At 48.7% G+C, this 26,466-nt stretch overlaps 1 protein-coding gene across 1 annotated transcript in view; it reads left to right on the top strand.

Moving 5' to 3' along the window:
• acer2 (alkaline ceramidase 2) overlaps positions 1 to 26,466 on the top strand; it is an 88,434-nt gene that overhangs the window by 24,898 nt on the left and 37,070 nt on the right. The window contains exon 3 of the mRNA XM_038804608.1: positions 6,582 to 6,723. Within this exon, the coding sequence (XP_038660536.1) occupies positions 6,582 to 6,723 (142 nt within the window). The remainder of the gene's footprint in view (positions 1 to 6,581; positions 6,724 to 26,466) is intronic.

The raw sequence follows: 26,466 nt of genomic DNA on the forward strand, positions 1-26,466 counted from the left end.
GCTTTTTAGACTTCTTGCTTACTACCACTGGCTTCCTTCCTCTCTATCAGCTGAGCAGCCTCTCAATCCGGCCAGCTGTCAGATGGGCAAAGGAATAAAAATGTTTTAATTAGATTTTCTTTAAATAGGCTCTCCACCTTCACAGTTTTCCCCGACCCCCACTCAAAACACATTCCCCTGCTCCCCCGCATATATCTTTGCCTTTGTGTCTTAAATACTGACCAACGCTGCTGAACCATTGGATGTTTTTAGCTAGTCTGTTGTAGCATTTTCACTCACACAGATTTAGTTTGAAGTAACCCATTAAGAGTATACTAGATGATAAGGCTTGATTGTTGGGCCACTTGCTTGGTAGGTGCACTATAGTGAAGGACAGGAAGCAGAGGTAAATTGACCGTATTATTCATACCACAATTTATATTGAAATCTTGACATTTTAAATGTCAATTCTATCCTTAGTTCTTTACTTTATACTCTTAGGAGTTCAGTTATGCACTTTACCTGTAGAAGATGGACTCTACTTTTGCTCATTCATATTGGAGGCAAAATATTCCTTTCTCATTTTCTGATCTAAACCTAAAGTACTGCTTTCAGCATTGTCATCAATGTAATGCTATTTAAACAATTATTATATTGCTAATCATAACCTTTTATTAATTTGACATGCCAGTAATTACGGGATGATACCATTATCAATTTGGAGTGTTTCTCTCCCAGCATACTCCTAGTAAATGTCTAAGCGATCGAAAACAAGCTGTACATTCTCTCAGAGGGAGTGAGAGACTGGGGGAGTAGAACCGTGGAGTTATCCAGTTTATACTGCTAATTATTCAAACTTGATGCCCCAAGTTTCTGAACCTGTGAAGTCAATTCCACTGTTTGCAAACATTTGTTTCAATTGTTTAACAAAGTGATTAATCCCAGGCCTAGTTTGAGCTTAATCTGGGATATGCAATCTGTGTCATGTTCTGCTAGGTCTTGAGATCATGCTTCCAGGTTGCGCTAATGCTATAATGCAAATTGTGGGAATGTACAGACTATGACTAAATGGGCATGTACTTTGAAAGTGATTCGAGAGGGTGATGCACAGTGGATGCCAGTTTATATCTTTGAATGCTGCTCTTCCAGTATCATAATTGTCAAATAAAAATGTCTTTACTATTTTTTATGAAGTCATGGAGAGTCCATACCGAGTGTATCAAAGAAACGTAGGTTTATTTACAAGGCTATAATACACAGCTCCTGGTAGTTCCCAACCAAGTCCTAATGGTTGGTGTCGAACTGGCCGACTTTATATACAAATATATTTTGAGCTTCCCCTGCCCCCTTAAAAAGGGAGCTTGTACTCCGCAAAGATCATAGAGATTATAGAATTTACAGTGCAGAAGGAGGCCATTCGGCCCATCGAGTCTGCACCGGCTCTTGGAAAGAGCACCCTACCCAAGCCCACAGCTCCACCCTATCCCCATAACCCAGTAACCCCACCCAACACTAAGGGCAATTTTGGACACTAAGGGCAATTTAGCATGGCCAATCCACCTAACTTGCACATCTTTGGACTGTGGGAGGAAACCGGAGCACCCGGAGGAAACCCACGCAGACACGGGGAGTACATGCAGACTCCACACAGACAGTGACCCAAGCCGGGAATCGAACCTGGGACCCTGGAGCTGTGAAGCAATTGTGCTAACCACTATGCTACCGTGCTGCCCCACTATCATTCCCACCCTGTAAGTCTGTGCGACGGGGTATGACACTATTATTCTCTCAGCATTTTCCCTGGGTGTGTTTAAATAATTAGATGTTACCATCTACATTTTCTCATATACTCTTGGGGGAGAGGAGATGACACAGCGTGAAGCCAGATTAGAAAACAAAACTTGTATTTATATTGCACCTTCCATGACCTCAGAATGCCCTAAAGTCTTTCACAGACAATGAAGTACATCTGAAGTGTATTAACTGTTGTAAGGAAAAATAGTTTTTGTACAGCTTTGGCTCGCAAGCAGCAAGCAGATAAATGGACAATAATCTCTTTTTATACTTCAGATGTACTTCATTTTTTCAAGTCTCCTCTCCCCAGCATACTCCTAGCAAATGTCTAAGCGATCGAAAACAAGTTGTGCATTTTCTCAGAGGGAAGTGAGAGACTGCTTTGTGCTCTGTTTCACACAGACATGGCTCACTCCTGCCTCACTGGACTGCCATACAACCTGACAGCTTCTTGATTAACCGGATGGACCGCATGGTGTCCTTGGGCAAGGCGAAGGATGGAGGGGTTTGCCTCCTCATCAACTCCTCCTGGTGCTCAGATGTGGCCACCCTGGTGAACTACTGCTCCCCGGACCTGGAATACCTGACCGTGAAGTGCCACCCATAATACCTCCTGTGGGAGTTCACTTCTGCCATCATCACAGCGGTCTACTTCCCACCCGAGGCGGAAATTAAGAAGGTATTTGATGAATTGAACAACCTGGAAATGGAATACCCGGAGGCCTTGTTCATCATGACCGAGGACTTCAATCAGGCCAACCTCAAGAGTGTCCTGCCAAAATTCCACCAACACATCTCCTGTCCCACCAGGGGCCCTTGCATCCTTGATCATTGCTTCACAACCATCAAAGGTGTCTACTGATCCATCCCCTGACCGCACTTGAGAAAATCAGACCACAACACGGTTACAGAGATAGGAATAGGCCTGGGCTTAGATGAGGTGTTCTTTCCAAGGCCTGGCGCAGACTCAATCGGCTGAATGGCCTCCCTCTGTGCTCGAAACTCTATGATTCTATAAAAAGGCAGGTTAAAATATTTATGTTTCATCCATAATTTGGCACGCCAACTGAACCATAAAATCCCAACAGTGCAGAAAGAGGCCATTCAATCCATTGAGTCTGCACCGACTCTCCCAAAGAGCACCTTATCTAGGCCCATGCCCCCACCCTATCCCCATAACCCAGTAACCCAACCTCCCCTTTTGGACACAAAGGGGCAATTTATCATGGTCAATCCACCATCCCTGCACATCTTTGGACTGCGGGAGGGAACTGGAGCACCGGGAGGAAACCCACACAGACAAGGGGAGAATGTGCAAACTCTACACAGACACTGACCCAAGGATGGAATCGAACCTGGATCCCTGGCGCCATGGGGCAACAGTGCTAACCATTGTGCAGCAGTCTCGTAATATTGGACTGGAGCGTCAGCCTAGATAAGGAGCTCAACTCCCTGGAGGTTTGAATCCACTGCCTTTGACTCCGAGGCAACAGTGTCTCACTCAACCACGGCAGTCAATATAAAAAAAGTATTAACATCTAAAATAGTTTTTAAAAAAAGTTTTAAGTATCTCCTGGCCTAATTTTTTACTGTTTTTCTTTGTTTTTTTTAGATTCTTTGTTCTTTATTAGATCCTTGGAAAATAGGCGGCAGGTTTAGATAAAGGATCTGGATCGGCGCAGGCTGGGAGGGCCGAAGGGCCTGTTCCTGTGCTGTAATTTTCTTTGTTCTTTGTTCTTCTTGTAATTTTGTGCAACTACAGCAAGTAATTAAGAAAGCTAATAGAATATTATTGTTTGACCACAAAAGTAGTGTGGTTATGCTTCGGTTATGGGACGACATCTGGAGTACTGTGTACAGTTTGGGTCTCCTTATTTAAGATGTCAATGCATCAGAAGCAGGTCAGAAAACATTTACTAGACTAGTACCAGGAATGGCTGGGTTGCTACATAAAGGGAAGTTGGACAGGTTAAGCTTTTATCTGCTGGAGTTTAGAAGAGTATGAGGAAACTCAATTGAAACCTTTAAGATCCTGAGGGATTTTGACAGAATGGATATGGGTAAGATGTTTTTTTATGTGGGAGAATCTAAAACTCGGGGTCACTATTTAAAAATAAAGGGCTGCTCATTTAAGACGGAGATGAGGAAAATGTCTTTCCTGCAGAGGGTCATTAGTGTTTGGAACTCCCTTCCTCAATAATCAGTGGAAGCAAAGTTTTGAATATTTTGTCGGCAGAGGTAGATAGATCGTTGATTAACAAAGGGTGTAGGCAGGGATGTGGAATGGAGGTTACAATCAGATCAGCCATGATCTAATTGAATGGTGGAGCAGGCTCGAGGAGCTGGGTGGCCCACTCCTACTCCTAATTCGTATGTTCCTATGATGGCAGCTTAATTTTATTTCCTGAACTACTGCTGATTTTGAATTCTAGAACAATGGGGGCGATTCTCCCAAATGGAGCCCAAGTGTTCGCGCCGTTGTGAACGCCATCCCGTTTCACGACGGCGTGTAACAGGCACGGGGACAACTGATTCTCGCCCCACAGGGGGCCAGCACACCGCTCCAGCCTCCCTTCCCGGCGCCAAATGGGCGCCGCGCCAACCTGCGCATGCACAGGGGACTTCCTCAGTGCGTTGGCCCCGACTCAACATGGCGTCGGTGTTCAGGGGCCGACCGCGCTAGAAAGTAGGCCCGGGGGGGGGGGGGGGGGGGGGGGGAGAGGCCGGCCCGCTGACTGGTGGGCCCCGATCGCGGAACAGACCCCATCGGAGGCCTCCCCGGGGACAGAGCCACCCTCCCCCTCCCCACGGGCCGCCCTCTGACCATTCGCGCAGAGTTCCCGCCGGCAGCGACCAGGGACGAACGGCACCAGCGGGACTCTGTCGTATCCGCGCGGCCGCCCGGAGAATCGGCGGCCCCGTCAATTCCAGCGGCCCGCGGCCGGGGCCACACCAAATGAGCCGGCGCAAATGGCGGCGATTCTCTGCACCTCAGAGAATGACGCACCAGCGTCGGGGTGTCATGGCGCGTTGGCGCCGATTCTCCGGCCCAGATCGGGGCTCGGAGAATCGCCCCCAGAGTTCTTCCCGTGAACTAATTAATTTTCATTAAAAATAAAAGGAAAAAATTGCAATTACTGGAAATATGAAATAAGGGGTGTGATCGTCTGGCCACACTGCGTCGGAAAAGCAACTCGCCGGGGCGCAGTGTGGCCGGTGAAAGCCGGGAGACCCCACTCCTGGGATCTACCCGGCTCGCAACGCCTCGCGAGATTCAACTGGGCTGCCCGATGTGGTGTTGTGGGATTCATGGGGGGGGGGGGCCGGGCATTTTTCTTTGTGGGCGTTGGAGATCGGGGTGCCATTTAAAAATTGCGTCCAGATCTCTCGCTACAACAGGGGGTTCTGGCAGGCGGAGTTCCACTTTGTAAAAGCGGGCCATGTGCGGCCTTGACCGCGCCTTCCCCATTCAGGCCCCTTATTCAAAGCGAGTGCCGGGAAACACACAGCTAAAAGCACTCACTCGGGAACTTTGTTCTCTTTTGGGAAGATGGCGCCCAAGAGCATGTAAAGCTAATAATATGCAATACAACATTTGAGTAGAAGAAATATAGGTGGATGTTCTATATCGGAGCCTTTGCTTTCACTTCCTTATTTCTCTAGGTTTGCTGCACAGAAAGCCTCACTTGTCTCCGTTTTCCAGTTCTGACAAAGGAAAGGTCATTTTATGAAATTGCACTCCTGGTGAGAAGCCTCACCACCAGAAAATGCTTATTACAAACTTGAGCCCATAATCCCCATGCTTTACTGCTAATTTAAATTTTAAAACTTTAACCCATGTTTACTCTTTTTAGACACTAACGGGTTAAATCTATTGATGTGCTTATTGTCCTTTTAAAAAAATCAACATTGCACTGTACAAGTAGCAAACTACATTCATTTTAAAATGGACATGGATGTTCCTTCCTATCGAGCATGCAATTCTTGAGATCATTTAGTAGGTGAGGAATATTATTCAACAAAAATTTAAAGTCAATTGATGCCACACATGGAGCCTTTAAAAGGGCTGCTTTTAAAATTACGTCATTATAGGAATCCTGGTCAAATTACTTGAAAAGTGTTGCTTTCAGGTTTTGTTATACCTCTGGCCTTATTACGAAGTCACATATGCTGTAGGTGTCTAATCCATTTCCGGTTTATTGATTGCACTTCCACAATACCTCAGTGGAGATGGGGAAACCAAAAGTTTTGTTATGAAATCTGTGCTTCTCGTGCTGTAATTTGGCCATTAAATAAGCCACATTTGCACACCTTTGTTCCACAAAATTAACCAATTATTGATGTCCTAAATATGGATGTGAGATAAGGACTTGTAACCAGATAATCACAAGCCTCCCTAGATTTGCTGTTAAGGCTTGACGTCATCTGGTGCTCTTGATTAAATTGTAACTGTGTAATTCACTCCCAGCTTTTAATTCTATATACGATGATGTGCCCAACAGCATGCCAAAATCAAATAAACATCACTCTCCATTTGTTTCAAAGGACAGTGTGGATGATTTGAATCTCATGTGCTTGTTTGTCTGCAGTCTTTCAAACCATCAACACGGGCCCTTGAATCCAGAGGAGTAGTTTCGAGGAATTGGCTTGACAGTGACTGTTTTTTTTTCAAGAAAAGTAATTGAATGAGATGGAGTTGTTGCTGCAATGCCTGGAGTATACACTTTCCAAGCCAATGATGCACTCCAAGCCAACACATTATTACACCTTGTTACCAGCCAAAATCCTGTCCATTTTCTGCCTTGCAGGTATAGGATCAGTTTACTTTCATGCAACATTGAGCTTCCTTGGTCAGATGTTAGATGAACTAGCAATCCTTTGGGTTCTAATGTGCGCCCTGGCTATGTGGTTCCCAAGACGATATTTGCCACGGATGTTTCAACGAGACAGGTAAGGCTGGACTCACAAGTGTCAAATCACGTATTCCATATCGTCAGCTAAAAGTCTCAAAAATTATTTATTTTATTACGATAAGGATATATTTCTTTAGCAAAAACAAAATACTGGATGCTGGGAGCTTGAAACAAAACCAGAAAATGCTGGAAAACCTCAGTTGGCCTGTCAGCATCTGTAGGGAGAGTTAACACTTCAGGCCCGTGACCTTTCTGTAGTTTGATCACATACACTGCAAGTCAAAATATCAAATGTTGTGTGCAAAATCTATAAATTTTGTTCATAAATGAAATCTTAACTAGCATTGATGTGGAGATGCCGGCCTTGAACTGGGGTGAGCGCAGTAAGAAGTCTTACAACACCTGCAAGCATTTGCAGGCCTTTAAGTCTTCACAGATCGAGAGAGAGGGGTGATCCCAGGTTCAAGAGGTGTGAATTGTCTCAAACCAGGACAGTTGGTAGGATTTTGCAAGGCCAGGCCAGATGGTGGGGGGGGGGTGAATGTAATGTGACCTGAATCCAAGGTCCCTAATTGGCTACTTGAGGGCCTCAATAGCTGGCAGGTTGGGAAGGTCGACCATGGGCCTTCCTGTCCAGGACCTAATTCTACTGGAGGCAGGTCGGCAAATGGGTCCTCGCATTCCACCATTCCAACTAATTATATGCCCTTCCTGCCCACGAGCTCACCATCAGTGTGAGCAGAAGGCTCCACTCACGGTCTCACTCCACAGTCCTCAACCTTCCTTTGTTTCAAATATTTATCCAGTTTCACTTAAAATATGTCGTGCGGAATTCTCCGAGCCGGAGAATGGCGGGGGTTTACGCCAAAATGGCCCGCGATGTTGTTCGGACGCCATTTTCCGAACCTCCGCATCCCCAAAAATCTAGCGATTGCGGCGTGCACCGCACAGCCAGTAAAATCGCAGGAGTTGGCCCAACGAGCGATTCTCTGGACCCCCAACGATGTTGCAACCCGGATGGGCCGAAGTGACAACGGTGTGGTTCTAACCACCTGTACAAAATCGTCAGCCAGACGTGCTGGCTGCCGAGGCGTCCGGAGGAGGTAGTGGTCAACGTGGGGGGGACTTTGGGTTGGCGAAACGGGCACAGCCGTGGCTGCTGCGGGGTGGGTGGGGAGAGGCCTTCCAGCGTACGGGAGAGTGTTGGGGAAGGGAGATAGTCGCGGCAGCTGGGAACCACCCGCCATGGCAGGACGGTGTCAACACGGCCATGCTGATGGGCACCCACTCTGGGCGCTGGCTCAGTGCAGGCCTCTCGGCCGTTTGGATGGGCGGCGGACCCCTCATGGCGGCACCCCACCCAGCCGGCGACACCCAACGGCGGTTAGATCCAGGGCCGCACTCACGGCAGCCCCCAGTGAAGGCATTGCCATTAAACGGTGGCCCTGGCAGGAGGGACGGGCGAAAGGAGTAAGGGCACGAGGGGGAAGGGGTGGGGGGCATGCGTGGCTGGGGTGCGAGCTGCCAACCGAGGACACCATGTAGCCCATGGCACCTGGTTGTGGAGGGGGTATGCGCCATGATGAAACTTTGTCTCCCATCACCCCCTGCAGATCATAATGCTTGGGCATCATCCAGCAATGTTGGCTGCCTTGGAGGGGGCAGCTGCCCTCCATGCAGCCCTGTGGGAGCAGAAGCAGAGGCATCACAGAGAGGAGGTGAGGCTGCAGCAGAGGAGCAGGCCACAGTGGGGCAGGTGGCAGCCGCTCAGGCGGGAGGGCCGCCCGCCCGCCCGACAGGTGCAGAAGGAGGAGGATCAAGGCGAAGGGGAGCCACAGGACGAGGATGCCGATGAGGAGGAGGGGGGTAGGAGGAGGTGGTGCCACTGAGGCGCCTGATGAGGCCCCGTGTGTACCGACGCCGTATGTCCTTCCAGGAACTCTCGGGCCGGGAAACTTCGCCCATATCTGCCACATAATGGTACACCTGGCACCTCGTGGGACTGGGGCGGGATACCCTCTCCCGGTGGCTGTCAAGGTGACGGTCTCCCTCAACTTCTATGCAACGGGATCGTTCCAATCGGCGAGTGGGGACCTGCCCGGCATCTCCAAGCATCGGTGCACCGGTGTATCCGTGCACACCCACCCCCCTCCCCCACACCTCGCCGGCTGCGAGGCTGGTTGCTGGATGACAGGGGTTACCCGTTGTGGTCGTGGCTGATGACGCCTATATGGAGGCCACAGATCGACGTGGAGCAACGCTGCAATGAAGTGACCAGAGGTGTGGTCGAGAGGTGCCTCTGCAGATGATGAGGAGGGGGAGGGGAGAAGGGGGAGGGGTAGGGGGGCAGTGTGCGGGACTTGTCATCTGGACATGACGGGAGGCAGCGCCAGCGAGCATGGGACGGTTTAATTGCTGCACGTTTCACCAACTAATGTGGGGGGTTTGCTGAGCAGGGGCACGGCCACCACAGTACGGTGCCACCTCAGCACCCACCACCCTCACCTCCCACAACACCATTGACACTCACCTGCCCCACTACCGACCAACCTTAGCTCCCATACTACCGCATCACTGCATGCACACCACCCCTCCATTACACACCACCTGCGGCACAATGGGCTGGGCTCACATGGTTGCTAGTGAAAGCGGGTCTGGTCCATGCCATGGGGGATGATGACAGCCGCTGTACAATGAGCTCTGAGTTCCACATCATTAGACAATGTCTGACCCATGGCCATAGTAACACCCTCCACCTGGGTGGTCCCTGCATACGGGCTGGACACTGCATCACAGGGCCCTGTCATTTCACTGGGGACAGTGTGGCGTGGATGTCCGGGGGGGGGGGGGGGGGGCACATCACACCCGTGCCAAATTACTAGGTGTCTAACTTTCTGTCCTTATGGGCCCTATCACCACGTCTCGGTGGTTCCCCAGACGGTACAGCAGAAGTGGAGGTGGACTGCTGAGACTCCTGCCCTGTGACTAGGGCCCCCATTGACGCTCGTTTCCTGGGACGCCCTGTTCTGCCCGCTGCCCACCACATGCACCAGGGACGGTGGGGGGGGGGGGGGGGGGGGGGGGGGGGGGAGTCCGAGGTGTCGCGGTGTTCCAGGCCTACCCCTGCAGGAGTCACCGGTACGGGCCCCAGGACCTCCTCCTCCCTTGGGCTGCCCAATCTCCCTCGGGCTGCCCGATGGCCCCCGGGCTTCTCCATGGGACGGGGGTGCGAGCGGAGCCATCCCCGAGGCATCCCCGACGCTGCCAGGGAGGTCCGCTCTGGTATCGACCAGAATCTGTACGTTAGCAGCCATGGAGCTCAGGGAGTTTAACAGAAAGTTTAATTAGTGACAGTCTTGTAAAGGTAACATACGTTTTATGGCACCTCCAGTGACCCAACCTATTATACGGCTCTACCATGCATGTTTAGGCCTATACACGATGTATAATCGACGTCCCCTATTTTTCAGCCAATTCATGTTGAGGGCTATTACTACCATAAAGAGTTGGCCTCAATATTTCAGCTCAGAAATACATATTTTGACTTACACTCACCTTATAAATTGGCGCATGGGATGAAGCAGGCAATTGGTGCTGCTTTGCCAAGACGATGCAGAGGAGTTTAAAACATACTAAATAACAAAATGGCGACCGCCTTCACAAATTCTGGAGGTTCACATTTCATACTCGGTGTATAAGTTAACGCCTGTTTTTAGAAGAATTTTTCAAAGCTTCAAAGGTCGACACATAAACTGTGATCTATAGGAAAGCCTATGCAACTTTATAGGTTGCCTGAAGCCTGCCGTTGCACACACTGATTGTATACAGCCATGCAGCTCTTCACATTTGAGCAGGTTTACTCCTTGACAGGATTGGTTATGGTTGTGGCTTTGGTTACCAGTGGTTGGGGAGGGGTGTCTTGTTGGGTACAGAGTTGAAGTAGTCTCTGTCTATGGTGGTTGAGCTGGCGTCTAACATTTCAGAGGTTAAGCTCATGATACCTTTGCCTTGTAAATTGTTGCACAAACCAATAATAAAATAATCAAAAAGAGCAAACAATATTATCATTATTATTAAAAAAGTATTACATAGACAAAATCAAGGCAAATTTATTTTTAAAAGTTCAGCTGTTTTGCTGAAGTCATAAATTTTACTTTGACCTTGTGCTGCATGTTCAGTCAACATTCTATATTCAAATTGTTCATTTTAGAACATTCTTATTTTTAAAGAAGATTGTTTTCCATTGCCAGTTGCTTTATTTAGCTGAATGAGTAAATGGGAGCAACATGCCGACAGTAAATGAAATCTCCCATCCCACCCCTCACATGCTCCCATTTCATCAATCCTCCAGGTAACTGATCCCTGACTGCTGCAAATGAGATGGTGGGTCTTCAGTCATGTTTTTTAGCTGCTCGAGGCCGTCTTCCAAGGCCACCTGTTGTCTCCTCAATGGAAGCTGTGGTATCGTGGCCCCTTCACGTGGAAAGCCCTCAAGGTCCATGTGACCAGCTAAGTGCCTATTGCATGGAAATGTGCAAACCCCGACCAATGGAGAAAAGGCACAAGGCCCTGGGACCGGGTTGCTGGGCAGATTGGACCCTGGGGCCAGAGAGTGAAGATAGTGACTGTGCCTGTGCAAAGTTTACCTTAAATTTTAAATTTTTTTTTTAGAGTATCCAATTCATTTTTTCCAATTAAGGGGCAATTTAGCGTGCCCAATCCACCGACTCTGCACATCTTTGGGTTGTGGGGGCAAAAGCCACGCAAACACATGGAGAATGTGCAAACTCCACAGACAGTGACCCAGAGCCGGGATTGAACCTGGGATCTTGGCGCCGTGAGGCAGCAGTACTAAACACTGTGCCACCGTGCTGCCCCCCATTTTCCTTCCTGACCACTGGCAATGATCTGTTCCTGGGATCATGGCTGAACTTCCTCTGTGCCTGTCGACCTGGCTGCGTGCCTTGCAACCATACCACCCACAGCTGGTTCACCTCACCCTCTTGCATGTTTTGAAGCCTGCCCCCCCCCCCCCCCCCCCTTTCCCGTCGCACTCAGTTGCCTGTGCAGTTTTGATCACCTTGTCTCGAGTAATCTTCATTTCAGCCAGGAACTTCTTTTGCACATATGTTGTTAATGCCGTACACTAAATGATCGTGCGGCATGTCACCAATTGTTGTGCCGAACTCACAATGCTCGGCCATTTGGCAGAGTCTGGCAACAAAGGCAGAGATCATCTCTCCTAGGTCCCTGCCAGCCAAATTAAACATGTATTGTTGGTCTGGTTCAGGGTCTGGAGTTGAAATGCTCCCTGGCCAGCTTCACCAACTGGTCGAACAGGGACATCAAATTTCTTATGAGGTTATAGGTCTAGGGCCTACAAACTGTTAACAGAGTAACTTTCTGTTTATCCTCCCCGTTATCTCATTTGCTGTGATGAAGTAACGGAGCTGCTCAATATATTGGCTCCAGTTTTCAGCCCCCTGGTCAAATGGGTCAAACTTCCCAATCGTGGGCAGTTTTTCACTCGCTGTTTTATGATGCAGTTGACGCTTTTTGATTTCTCTGTTTGTTTTGGAGGTTTCTGCCCTCCCCGTCAAATTCTGAACTACTGGTGACCTGCGATCGATCCGGTTTACATTCGTCACTGATGTGGTGTCTCAGGACAATATGGAACAAGGGTTTCTTGGTAACAAGCAAAGGAGGGCAGCACAGTGGCGCAGTGGATAGCACTGCTGCCTCATGGCACCGAGGTCCCAATAAATTGGGCACTCTAAATTTATTAAAAAAAGGAAGGAAAATGGGTCGTCAGCCCAGAAGTCAAGAAGATCGTTACCAATGTGGGGGAGACCACCTTGAAGAAGCTGCAGAGAGTTTATTTGGTTTCAGTACACTGGAAAGAGCGATATCCAGACATGTTACTGGATGGCAGAATGCGCTAATTAAAAAAAAGAAAAGCCATGACTCCAATGAACAAAGTGGGGAGAAATTCAAATGAAAAACCTGAAATGTATAGATTAAACATGGTGACAGTGAGTAAAAAAGCCTCAATTGAGATAGTCCTCACAGTAAATGGAAGACCACTAAAGATGGAGGTTGATACTGGGACCCTGGGCACGGTTGTGGGTGAACAATGTTCAAATATCTTCGGGAAGGAGCTCAATCTCTGAACCTGAGTAGCACAAAGGCCAAGTTGGCAATATATATGGGGAAAACCCTGAAAGATTTGGGGACAACCACAACACCAGTGTCAAATCAGAAACAGGATGCCCAGCTACCTATGATCATTGTCAAGCGACATCGATCAAGTCTCATGGGATGTGATTGGCTGCGCCAATCAAGTTGAACTGGTTGGAAATCTTCAAAATATTGGATAGCGTTTTCCAGGAATTCTGATGTAAATATAAAGACATTTTCAGAATGAGTTGGGTTGAATAAAGGGAGTAAAGGTCAAGATTTACATCAACCCTGATTCCACACCAAAGTTTTTCAGGGAAAGACCTGCCCCTTAAATCTTACACCAAGAAGTGGAAACCGAACTTTAACACCTGGGAGAACTGCGAATTATCAGACCCATGCAGTTTTCTGAATGGGCAGCCCCCATCGTCCCTGTGCTAAAACCAGACCACACAGTTAGAATATGCGGGGACAACAAGCTCACAATAAACCAGGCAGCTCAAATAGACAAATACCAAAATCCACAAATTGAAGACCTCTATGCAAAATTAATGGGGGGCCTCGTGTATATCAAACCCAATCTCAGTCATGCCTATTTGTAGTTAGAATAGGATGAAGATTCCTGAAAGTTTGCGACAATTAACATGCAAAAAGGCCTGTTTTAATACACAAGATTACCCTTTGACATCTCCTTGGCCTGTGCGATATTCTCACGCACAATGGATAATTTGCTCCAGGGTACCCCGACAGTTATGGTCTACCTGGATGGCATTATAGTGACAGGAACATCACGTGAAGAGCACCCAGCAATGCTAGAAGGGGTGCTGAGAAGATTTAAAGATGCGGGAATCCAACTGAAACATGACAAGTGCACTTTTCAAGCTAGTGAGGTCACTTACCTCAGGTTCAAAAGGCCTGCACCCACTCGAAGACAATGTGAGTGTCTTGGTACCTAAGAAAATGACAGAATTAAAGTCCTTCCTGGTGATGGTAAACTACAATGGTCATTTTATCCCCAACCTAGCAACAACATTGGCACCAATACACTTGCACTTAAGAAAATACCAGCTTTGGCATTGGGAGGGAACATGGGAGCTGGCTTTCCAGCATGTCAAGCAGGCCTTATAGTCATCAAGTCTATTGGTTGGTTCACTTTTACCCAGGTCAGCCAATCATCTTAACATGCGATGCCATATCGAATAGGGGTGGTGCTGTCCCATAAAATGGAAGGTGGCTCAGCGAGGGCAACTGCCTTCATTTCCAGATCTCTTTCCCATGCCGAGCAGGCATTTGCACAGAATGAGAAAGAAAGCCTTGCCATAATCTACGGCGTCAAGATCGAGGTGTACAAGATTATGAGGGGCATGGACAGGGTAGGCAGCATGATGGCAGCAGCTGCTCCCCTTAATTGAAGGGTCAGTTACTAGGGGACACAAATTCAGGGTGAGGGGCAGGAGGTTTAGGAGGGATTTGAGGTAAAACCTTTTTTACCCAGAGGATGGTGACGGTCTGAAATGCACTGCCTCAGAGGGTGATAGAGGCGGGTTGCCTCACATCCTTTAACAAGTACCTGGATGAGCACCTGGGACGTCATAACATTCAAGGCTATGGGCCAAGTGCTGGCAAATGGGATTAGGTAGGCAGGTCAGGGTTTTTACATGCATCGGTGCAGATGGGCTGAAGGGCCTCTGCTGCACTGTGTTATTCTGTGATTCTGTCAAGAAATTTCTCCAGAATGTCTCTGAGCAACGCTTCACAATAATAATTAACCAGAAGCCTCTGTTAGGCTTCCTCTGTAAAGACAAACGGATACCTCCCATTGCCTCCACTAGGGTACAATGGTGGACCTTGTTGCTGGTGGCTTCCCATTACACCTTTCAGCATAGGCCAGGCACACACATTTCAAACGCTGCTGTGCTGAGTCGGCTCCCATGTCCAAAGAACCTGGCACCACACCATGCCTCAAGAAATGATCCTGGATCTAAACTTTCTGGACACTTTGGCATCATTATCAGGCCACATAAAAAACTGGACACAAAGCAACCCAGCCCTGTCCAAAGAGAACGCAGCCCAGTATTATCCAAAGTGAAGCGCATGACATGATCTTAACCAGGTGGCACCATGATAAATCTGACCAGTTAAGGCCTTACCCACTTGCAAAGACAAACTCAGTTGTGACGATGGAGTCATACTCTGGGGTTCCGAGTGGTGGTACCATCCCCAGCAAGGGAGCCACTGTTGCAGGAATTGTACAGTGCACATCTGGGCCAAATGAAAATGATAGCAAGAAGCTACATTTGGTGGCCTGGCAGAGATAAGGATATTGAACGCATGCTGCGCCAGTGCAACCCCTGTCAGAGACAGCAGCCGTTGCCACCCACAGCCAACCTCCACCCATGGGAATGGCCTGGTCGTCAATGGACGAGGATACATGTGGACTTTGAATCCTTTCTTGGGCAGAATGTTCCTCATCTTGGTTGACACCCACTCAAAGTGGTTGGAGGTCCAAGAGTGGAGACGACAACCTCGGCGGCCACAAGAGAGGCCCTGCGGCGGATTTCTACTACTCATGGCCTCCCTGAAGTAAAAGCTTCTGAAAATGGCACTGCATTCACTGGAGAAGAGTTTCAGCACTTTGTCTGAACAAATGGCATTTGCCATGTTGGAACAGCCTCACACAGGTTAGCGGAGAGAGCTGTGCCTATGTTCAAAACAGCCATGAAGAAGCAGTCTGGCAGACCTCCATGCCTTAGGTTGGCCACCTTTCTTCTATCTTATAACTGACAGGCGTCACACCGGCGGAATTACTTATGGCCGTTGCCTCCAGACAGTGCGGAAGCATGTTGACGCTGTAGGACCATAACCCCAATTTTGGAATCAGTTTGAGCCAGCAAGTAGCACCAGTGCTCTTGTGGTGCAGTCAGAACAGAGGGAATCTATGGGTTCTGAGGAAGACCGTTGATGACCCAGGAGGGAGCTGGAGAAGGGAATGCCCCTCCTGCAGTGGTCAAATCTCACAGACAATTGGTGTGATTTAACTAATTGGTAACAAGTCCCATAGCAAGCAGGTCTAGCTGCGTGTTTCATGGCGCTCATAGTGCCGAGAAACACAAGGCTATAAGAGGCGACTTGCGTTTGATAAGAGGGCTCAATGGCGAACACCCCATTTTGTGCACTGAGAAGCTCCGCTCGTTGGAATTCCTGCATTTAGTGAGAGGCTCCCAAAGTTACACTTGACCCTCCCAAGTCCCAAAGCATTATGGAAAGGTCACCAATCCCCCAAACACCCACACAGAGCACCCCCGGCCCGATCACACCCATTGACAGGGTGCCAGGGTGGCTCTGTCAGGGTGCCCGGATGGCACCAGCAGTGCCAGGGTGCCACCCTGCCCAAAGGGCATGTTCCTGGGGTCCTCCGATCCCTGGGAGACCCCCATGAGTGCCAATCCGTCTGGTCCCTGTTTGTAGAGGACAGTAATGAACAGCGTTCGCCTGAGGTCTCCAAGGCAAGGGTGATTGATCCCACGCCTTGGGTAACTCAGGAATCTGCATATTAAAACGAGACTACCTGTCTTGCTTTAATATGCAGATTTGGTAAAAAGTGAATTGTGCGGCCTCGGTCGTGTGTTCCCCGTTCAGGCCCCTTATTGAAAGCGAGTCATGTTGAATAGCCATTTGTTTCTCAGCACTGTGAGTGCTGGGAAACATGCGGCTAAAAGCGTTCGCTAGGGGACTTTGTTCCCTTTTGGGAAGATCGTCCCCACAGAATCATAGAGATTTACAGCACAGAAAGAGACCCTTTGGGCCATCGTGTCTATGCTGACCACAGCGCCTATTTATTCTAATCCCATTTTCCAGCACCTGCTCTGTAGCCTTGTATGCAATGGCACCCTCTCAGCACCTACCCCATCAAGCCCCCCTCAGAATATTATGTTTCATTAAGATCACCTCTCATTTTGCTAAACTCCAATAAGTATAGGCACAAACAGCTCAACCTTTCCTCGTAAGACAACCTCTTCATACCAGTAATCAGCCAAATGACCTTCAACTGTCTCCAGGCAAGTATATCCTTGCTTAAGCAAGGTGGTCAATCTGTACACAGTACTCTAGGTGTGGGCACCTGTACACTTATAGGAAGACCCCCTACTTTTATACAATATAAATTATACTCCATCCCCCTTGCAATAGAGGGTAACATTACATGTGCTTTCCTAATTACTTGGTGTACTTGCATGCAAACATTTTGTGATTCAGGTACAAAGACATCCAGATCCCCCTAACAGCAGCATTCTGTAGTCTCTCTCTACGAACATAGGAATTAGGAGCAGAAGTAGGCATTTCAGCCCTTCGGAACTGGGGTTGCCATGCAATTAGATCATGGCTGATCCCTTCCTGGTCTCATAGCCACCTCCCCACCTGTTCCTCATACCCCTTTAACCCATTTTTGTTATCAGAAATATATCTCTCTCCTTGAAACCATTTAATGACTCAGACTCCACTGCACCATGGGGCAGTGAGTTCCACAAATTCACCACCCTCTGCGAGAAGTAGTTCCTCCTCATCTCAGTTCTAAATCTACCACCTCCCAACCTATATCTGTGGCCTCTCATTCTAGATTTCCCTACAAGGGGGAACATTTAGTCCATGTTTACTTTACCGCTTTTAGTATTTTATATACCTCAATCAGATCCCCTCTCATGCTTCGAAACGGCAGTGAGTAAAAGCAAAAATTGTTTAATCTCTCCTCCTACATCAACCCCTTCATCCCTGGAAGCAATCTGGTGAACCTTCTCTGAACTGCCTCCAATACCACCATATCCTTCCTCAAATAAGGAGACCAAAACGGGAAACAATATTCCAGGTATAGGGTGAAATTCTCCGACCCCCAGCAGGGTCGGAGAATCGCCTTGTGCCGCCGAAAATCCCGCCCCCGCCGTGGCAGAGATTCTCCGCCACCCGGGAATTGGCGGGGGCGGGGATCTTGCCACTCCGATCGGCGAGGCCCCTGCGGCGATTCTCCGGCCCGCATGGGCCGAAGTCCCGCCGCTGGGAGGCCTCTCCCGCCGCCGAGGTTTGAACCACCTCTGGTGGCAGCGGGATCGGCGGCGCGACCAGGCCCCCGGGATCCTGGGGCGGGCGTGGGGCGATCGGACTCTGGGGGGTGCCCCCACGGTGGCCAGGCCCACGATCAGGGCCCCCCGCTCAGACTCTGGGCCAGTGCCCTGGGTGCACTCTTTCTCCACCGCTTCCGCCACGGCCTCCGCCATGACGGAAGCGGAAGAGAAACCCACATCGCGCCTGCGCCGGTGGTGACGTCAGCGGCAGCTGGCCGCTGACGTCACCGCCGGCGCAGGCGCTGACTGCAAAAGCCTTTCGGCCAGCCCCACTGCCGGGCAGCGGGCCTGAAAGGCCACTGGCGCCGGTTTTTTGCGCCAGTCTTCTGGTGCCAACCGCTCCGGCGCGGGGCTAGCCCCCAAAGGTGGGGAGAATTCCCCACCTTTGGGGAGGCCTGACCCCGGAGTGGTTGGCGCCACTCCCCTACGCTGGGACCCCCCGTCACGCCAGGTAGGGGAGAATCCCGCCCATAGTTTCACCTTTACTCCATTTAAATAATATTGTGCTTTTGTATTCTTGCTGCCAAAGTGGACAATCTCATATTTTCTCACATTATACTCCATCTGCTAAGTTTTTGTCCACTCACTTAACCTGTGTATATCTCTTTGCAGGCTCATTGTATTCTCCTCAAAACTAGTTTATCTACCTATCTTTAATTGTAGCAACATTTGCAGATGATACTTTAGATCTTTAGGTCTTCATTCAAATCATTAAGATAAATTGTAGCACGGCAGCACAATGGTTAGCACTGTTGCTTCACAGCGCCAAGGTCCCAGGTTCAACTCCCGGTTTGGGTCACTGTCTGTGCGGAGTCTGCACGTTCTCCCTGTGTCTGTGTGGGTTTCCTCCGGGTTCTCCGGTTTCCTCTCACAAGTCCCGAAAGACATGATGTTAGTTAATTTGGACATTCTGAATTCTCCCGCTGTGTACCCGAACAGGTGCCGGAATGTGGCAACTAGGGGCTTTTGACAGTAACTTCATTGCATTGTTAATGTAAGCATACTTGTGATTATTATTATTATAAAAAGAATTGAGGCCCCAGACTGATCCCTGTGGCACTCCCCTAGTTTCCCATCCTGAAAATGATCCATTTTTCCTCACTTTCTGTTTCCAGGTTGATAGTTAATTCTCTATCCATGCTAATATATCATCCCCAACATCATGAGCTCTTATCTTCTGCAGTAACCTCTTACTTCACATTTTATTGAATGCTTTTTGGAAATCTAAATACAGTATGGGCACGATTCAGTGACCCTGTTGTGCCCAGCCCTGACCTGTGCACAATGGATGAATCATGAGCAAGTCCCGAATCGGGCTTGCGCAGCAGGCACCGAGCGGATTGTGAGTCACTTGACTCACTCCGCCTGCCTATTCTTGGCGAGATCCAGATCTGAATATTTAAATGAAATACCCAGAACCGGATTCGTTTGGTGCTCTGGACTCAACCACCATTCCTGCAACACCTCGCCGGGGCCCCATTTAGTACTGGTCCACGCAAACTTGGAACTGGCATAAAGGCACTGGGGAGGGGGTCTCCCAGGCCATTGGAGACCCCTGGGTGGTTGACAACAGGGCTGTTTGGCACCCTGGCTCTCCTCCTGACACCTGGACACCTTGACACTGCCAACCTGGCTCCAATGGAGTGCTACCTGGCTCCCTGGCAGTGCCACCCAGGCACCCTGGCAGGTGGCACTGCCTCGGTGTCTGGGCAGCACTGCCAGGGTATCCTGGTGCCAGGTTAGCACTGCCAAGGTGGGCCTTGCCAAGTAGAAGGGGTGTGAGAGGTGGGGATTCCTGGGGGCCTCCCCAAACAGCACAGGGGGCATGAGAGTGGCGCGGGGGGGGGGGGGGGGGGGGGGGGGGGGGGGGGGGAGGTCGGGGCTTCACAAAATGATGGGCCGATTTCGGCAGCAGGAAACTGCTCTAAATATGGCCTCAGCTGGGGGAAACTCCCCAAGGCCAAAGAAAATGGCAAAGTGCCAAAGTTGTAGAGCGGAGTGTTTCTCAGTACTGTAGCCGCAGCCAAACAGCCTGCGAAACATGCCGTTCAGCAGACTTTAACATCAGTCCACTGAATCACATCCTATATCTACTATTACCCCTCACTCCACCCTGCTTCTTTCATATAACTATAGAATTCCTACATTGCAGAAGGAGGCCATTAGGCCCATCAAGTGTGTGCAACGACCCAGGCGGCACGGTGGTGCAGTGGTTAGCACTTCTGCCTCACGGCACGAGGACACCTGGGTTCGATCCCGGCCCTGGGCCACTGTTCATGTGGAGTTTGCCCATTCTCCCCGTGTCTGCCTGGGTCTCACCCCCTCAACCCAAAAGATACGAAGGGTAGATGGATTGGCCACGCTAAGTTGCCCCTTAATTGGAAAAAAAAGAATTGGGTACTCTAAATTTATCTTTTAAAAAGTCTGCACCGATCATCTGAAAGAGCACCCTGCCCAGATGTACACCCCAGCCCTATTCCCCTTACCTCCACCTAACCTGCACTGACCCTCTGAAAGAGCACCCTGCCCAGACGTACTCCCCAGCCCTATTCCCCTTACCTCCACCTAACCTGCACCGACCCTCTGAAAGAGCACCCTGCCCAGATGTACACCCCAGCCCTATTCCCCTTACCTCCACCTAACCTGTACTGACCCTCTGAAAGAGCACCCTGCCCGGACGTACACCCCATCCCTATTCCCCTTACCTCCACCTAACCTGTACTGACCCTCTGAAAGAGCACCCTGCCCAGACGTACACCCCAGCCCTATTCCCCTTACCTCCACCTAACCTGCACATCCTTGAACACTAAGAGGCAATTTAGCATAACTAAAGCACCTAACCTGCACAACTTTGGAGTATGGAAGTAAACTGGAGCACCTGGAGGAAACCCACGCAGACACAGAGAGAACGTACAAAACTCCACACAGTCAACGGAGGTTGAAATTGAATCCGGGTCCCTGGCACTGTGAGGCAGCAGTGCTAACTACTGTGCTGCATCTTTAAACAACTCTGTATGTTTGTCGGACAAAATTTCCCTTCACAAAACCACATTGATTCAGTGTGATTTTATTCTGATTTTCTAAATGTCCTGCTACTATCTCCTTAAAAATGGCTTCTAGCATTTTCTCAATGACATAACTGGCCCATAGTTTCCTGCTTTCAGTCTCCCTCCTTTCCCGAACAGAAATGTTAGATTGACGGTTTTCCAATCTGCAGGGACCTTTCCAGAATCTAGAGAATTCTGGAAGGTTACAACCAATCCATTCAATCTCTGCATCCACTTCTTTTAAGACCCTAGAATGCAAGCCGTCAAACCCAGGAGATTTGTCAGCTTTTAGCTTTATTGTGGTGTCCGTTGTATATTTACCCAGGAGTTAGACTAGGATGTTTCTGTCTAATATTCCCTCCGGTAAGGAAGTCAGAATCATCCAAAGTCTCTGATTCTAACTCACAGCTGGAGACTTTTTGGAAGGCAGCACGGTAGCACAAGTGGCTAGGCACTGTGGCTTCACAGCGCCAGGGTCCCAGGTTCAATCCCCGCTGGGTCACTGACTGTGCGGAGTCTGAACGTTCTCCCCTTGTCTGCGTGGGTTTCCTCCGGGTGCTCTGGTTTCCTCCCACAGTCCAAAGACGTGCAGGTTAGGTGGATTGGCCATGATAAATTGCCCTTAGTGATCAAAAAGGTTAGGAAGGGTTATTTGGTTACGGGGATAAGGTGGAAGTGAGAGCTTAAGTGGGTCGGTGCAGACTTGATGGGCAGAATGGCCTTCTTCTGCACTGTATGTTCTATGTTCTATGTAACCCATGGAGGCAGTGCATTGGGACTTCTCCAGCATGTTGGGGAGTACTTCCAGTCTCCGAAGATCCGGAGAACGGAAGATTTGGATCAATATATCGAGTAAATGCTATAGTATTCACAAATAATTTGGTAATACTTCAAACTGGTACCAATTGCTAGAATTACTGTAAGAAATAGCCATTCTGCACATGTCATAATTTAAACATATATACACAGCTAATTTCTCCACAGTAATTTGTAATGCACTAAAGTTAAACTAATGCAATGTAAGCTGAACATCCGTAGCCCTCAAGTCAGAATCGCTAACAAAATTATGTTTATTACGTTTACAGCAGTGCAGAGAAAGGATAAATACAATTGTACAAGTCAGTGCTGTTTACAAAATAATAAGAGGGAAGGGGGAAAAGTTACAGGACCAAAATTATCAGCAACAAATACTATAGTACACAACTCCCAGCTGACGAAGGGAAGTCAAGCTGACGTATTTTACTGCAAGGAATGTTCCAAAATGGTAATGACTCCGGAAAACAATTTAAAGTTATTATATTGTTGCTGTTTTAGATAAGCTAAATATCAGATATTCGCTGTTCTTCCTTTCAGATAGTTTATTTAAAAACCTCCAAAAACTTAACAAAGTGTACCTACTGAATGAATTCCAGTTTTTAAAACCAAGCGTGGCGGAATAGTTTACACCTTCTAAATACATAGATTAGTCATTTATAACTATGTACATTCCATGTTAACATCATAGATGTATAGTATTTTACAGCCACATGAGGAGGGGTAAATTTGATTCCCCTGTCGACCACTCATAGCTGACTGTAGCAGGGTGTATTGTGAATTTAGCAAGAATGTGCTTTGCCAATACTGCAAGAGTCCCACTCTGTACGCTTTCAAATTATAAAGAATTAACCAGCCAGGTTTTCTGAATTTCCTTAACATTAAACAGTATTGCTGTCATTGAATCCTGTACCACCAGCACTCTGGCAGCCACATTGTGGCTACAAGAGCAAGACAGAGGCTGGAAAATATGGAGGCGTGTCTAACCTCCTGATTTTCCAGAGGTTTCCTCCATCTACAACTGTCGTTTCCAGGGTCGTGACCCTCGGGTGGGTCGCGGGCGGGTATCGGCAGGGTTGCAGGGCCGTGCGTCACGTCATTCCCGATCGCGGAAAGAAATGCCCAACGGCACAACCAGCTTTCAGAATGCCGCCCATTACGCACGTGCATGCCCCCTCCGCAGTGCGCAGGTCCGGAGCCCAGTGGGCAGAACGCCTCCTCTTGAGATCAGAGCGCTGACCCAGGAGCAGATTTTTTTTTGAAATCACTGGAGTCTTCCTGCCTGGAGTGGGGACAGAGAGCAGGTCAGGCTGACGTCATGTGTTCTGGGTGCGAGAGAGATTCCTCCATTTTGTAGCTGCCAGCAGTGCTGGTGTGATCTCCAGGGCCTCTGGTGAACAACCCACGAAGAAGAAGCTGAAAACAGGAACAAAGCGGCATAAAGATGATTACTTGAGATATGAGTTATTAATTGTGCCACTGCAAATCAGGATTCAAAATTCATGTGTATTAAATGCAGGGAAGCGCCGGTAAACAAACATTTAAACTCGAAAAACTTCAAAGACATTTGAAGACTAAGCATGGTGAGTTTGAGGACAAATCTCTTTATTTTGTTCAACGGATGCAGTGAGATCTTAAATCATCAGCTGCTGTCATTATGAGAAATGTAACATTGAATAACAAAGCAGGTGAGGTCGTGAGGACTAAGCAGGCTCACCTGTCACATTAAAGGTAAGTAAAATGGTGGGTCGTGAAGTTTGGGATGCGTGGGTCCCGAAGGATGGGCAGTTGGTAAAAATGGGTCCCAGGCAAAAAGTTTGAAAAACACTGATCTACAAGACATGAATCAGGAGTGTAATAGAAATCTCTCCACATGCCTGGATGAGTGCGTCTCCAACAATGCTCACGAAACCTGACACCATCCGTTGAGTGATACCACAAACACCACTTTAAGCACTCACTGACTCCACCATCGATGTGCCATAGCTGCATTGTGTACTGTATACACGATGCACCGCGACAACGTGCCGATGTTTCTGTTGACAGTGAAGTTTACCACCTTGGAGGAGAAAGGCATGGGAAGACCAGAGCCATCATGTTTTCCTCCAAGTCAGACATTAAGCTGACTTGTTCCTTATTGCTGCAAGTTCAAAATCCTGAAACCTGCTTCCTAACAGCACTCTCTGCATATCTACACCACATGGACGACAGAAGTTCAAGAAGGCGACTCACTATCACCTTCTCAAGGACAATTCGGATCACACAATAAATACTGGCCTTGCCAGTGGCGTCCACATTCCATGAATGAATTTTTAAAAAGTTAAATATTTTGATGTTTGGGACCTCATCAAATTGGCCACATCACTGGCAGTAATTCATGATGAAGATTGCGTGTACCCTTTAAAACCCTTTATCTAATCTACAAGGTTTAACTGCATCAGATTTGCCCAGCTCGTTCGTCATTATGCTGATATTATCAATCAGTGAACAGATGGCTACGATTTAACATTTACTGCACATTATGATGGGGAAGAGGATTCTGAACCAGTTCCCTTTGCATTTGTACTCATCACAATCTGTTGGCTAAAGTGATAAGATAGCTTACAGAATTTGGTACTCTGCTAATGTATTTTGGAGCTTTTAAGACTTTGAATGCTTATTGTACAATTTTGGAGCATTTGTGTAGTGGGACACGAGAGTTTTGAGTAGTCAAATGGAAGTTCAAGAAGTTAAACTTGCTATTATTTCATTTTCCCCAATTTTACATTCACCCATTTGCTGTACACCTCAATAACATCTATTTTTATTCTGTGACTATCAGCACATTTTCTGTATCATTAGAGATGCTTTTCAGGGGGTTCACACGACTTCCGGTGACGGAGCTGTGCTGAGTTATCACACATCAGGTGGCTCTCCCCGGAACACAGCAAAATAGGCACTTTTTGGGCCGAATTTAACCCCAAAACTCAGACACATTCAGCTCCTCAAGTAAAAAGGCAAAGAAGAAGAGTAGTATGCCAGCTAACAGCAGCTCGGGAGGCCGCAGGGAAGCCAGAAAGGGTGGAAAAGGGGAACAACAGCGAGTGAGCGAGTTGGTGGACCCACGAGCCGAGGGGTCCCCGGCTTCCCCAAGAGAGGGATGGCGGAAAATTCTGGCCAGTGGCTGGGGCGGGATTTACGCTGGCCCCGGGTGATTCTCCGACCCTGCGGGGGGTCGGAGAATTCCGCCCCTGGCAAGGAATGGCTGGGTGGGACAAACCTGCTATGGGACAAAAGCTATGGGGGTACCTATTCTGATAAGAAAGAGGACAGTGTTCTTGGTGACAAAGATGGTTACAGACCAAGGGGGACGTTACACCATGGTCTACGGTGTCCCAGACGATGCACTAGTAGTCCTGGTAAACGTGTACGCGCCCAACTGGGACGAAACGGAGTTTGTAATGAAGACCATGGCGGAAATCCCTTCCATAGATACATACTGGCTGATCATTGGTGGGGAGGGGGTTACACAGGGTCTACATCCACATCGGCCTCTCTGTACTGGAGAAATTGGTTCTTCCAGATTCCAGAATACTCCGCGATCGTAATCTCCGACCACGTTCCGCGTTACATGGGTGTGAGGTTGGAGACGGGCCGTGCCCAACATCCATATGGCAGTTGGACATGACCCTCTTGGCCAACAAGGTCTTCTGCCAGAAAATATCACAGGCCATAGGCGAATACTTTACTAACAACCAGAACGAGGAAATCTCACCTTCCACGTTCTGAGAGGCACTGAAGGCTGTGATTAGGGGAGCGATTATAGCCTACAAGGCACGTAAGGATAGGGAAGAGAGGGCAGCCAGGAAACAACTGATCAACTCCATACTGGAGGTCGACAGACGTACTTTGAAGCCTCGACCATAGAGCTTCTGGCGGAGAGGAAAAAGCTACAAATGGACTTAAACCTGTTATCCACCAGGAAGGCAGTGCACCAACTCTGTCAGGCACGGGGGAACTTAAAAAATATATATTTAGAGTGGCCAATTCATTTTTTCCAATGAAGGGGCAACTTAGCGTGGCCAATTCACCAACCCTGCACCTCTTTGGGTTGTGGGGGCAAAACCCACGCAGACACGGGGAGAATGTGCAAACTCCACACGGACAGTGACCCAGAGCAGGGATCGAACCTGGGACCTCGGCGCCATGAGACAGCAGTGCTAACCACTGTGCACCATGCTGCCCAGGTACGGAGAGAAGGCTAGCCACCTGCTTGCTCACCAGCTGAGAAAGCAGGCAGCCACGAGGGAGATATCCCAGGTAAAGGACAGCAGAGGTGGACAGGTAGCCGAACCAAAAATGTCAATAAAGCATTCAAGGCCTTCTACGGAAACCTTGCACCTGCTTGTGTTCTCTGTAGTTGTCCAATTTTTCCTACACTCCTTATGAGTGTCCATTTTGAAATCGGGACGTGGCCACCCCAGGTGGCTACAGCGGGGACTCGGGGATGACACAGCTCCCCGATGGACTGGACCTGCCAGTCGTGGAGGATGACAGATGGGGGGAGCTGGATGCACCAATAGAACTGGGAGAGGTCATGGAGAGCATCAATTCCGTGCAGGCGGGGAAGGCGGCGGGACCTGACAGGTT

This window comes from Scyliorhinus canicula, chromosome 8 (assembly GCF_902713615.1).
Source record: "Scyliorhinus canicula chromosome 8, sScyCan1.1, whole genome shotgun sequence".
NCBI classification, from domain to species: Eukaryota; Metazoa; Chordata; class Chondrichthyes; order Carcharhiniformes; family Scyliorhinidae; genus Scyliorhinus; species Scyliorhinus canicula.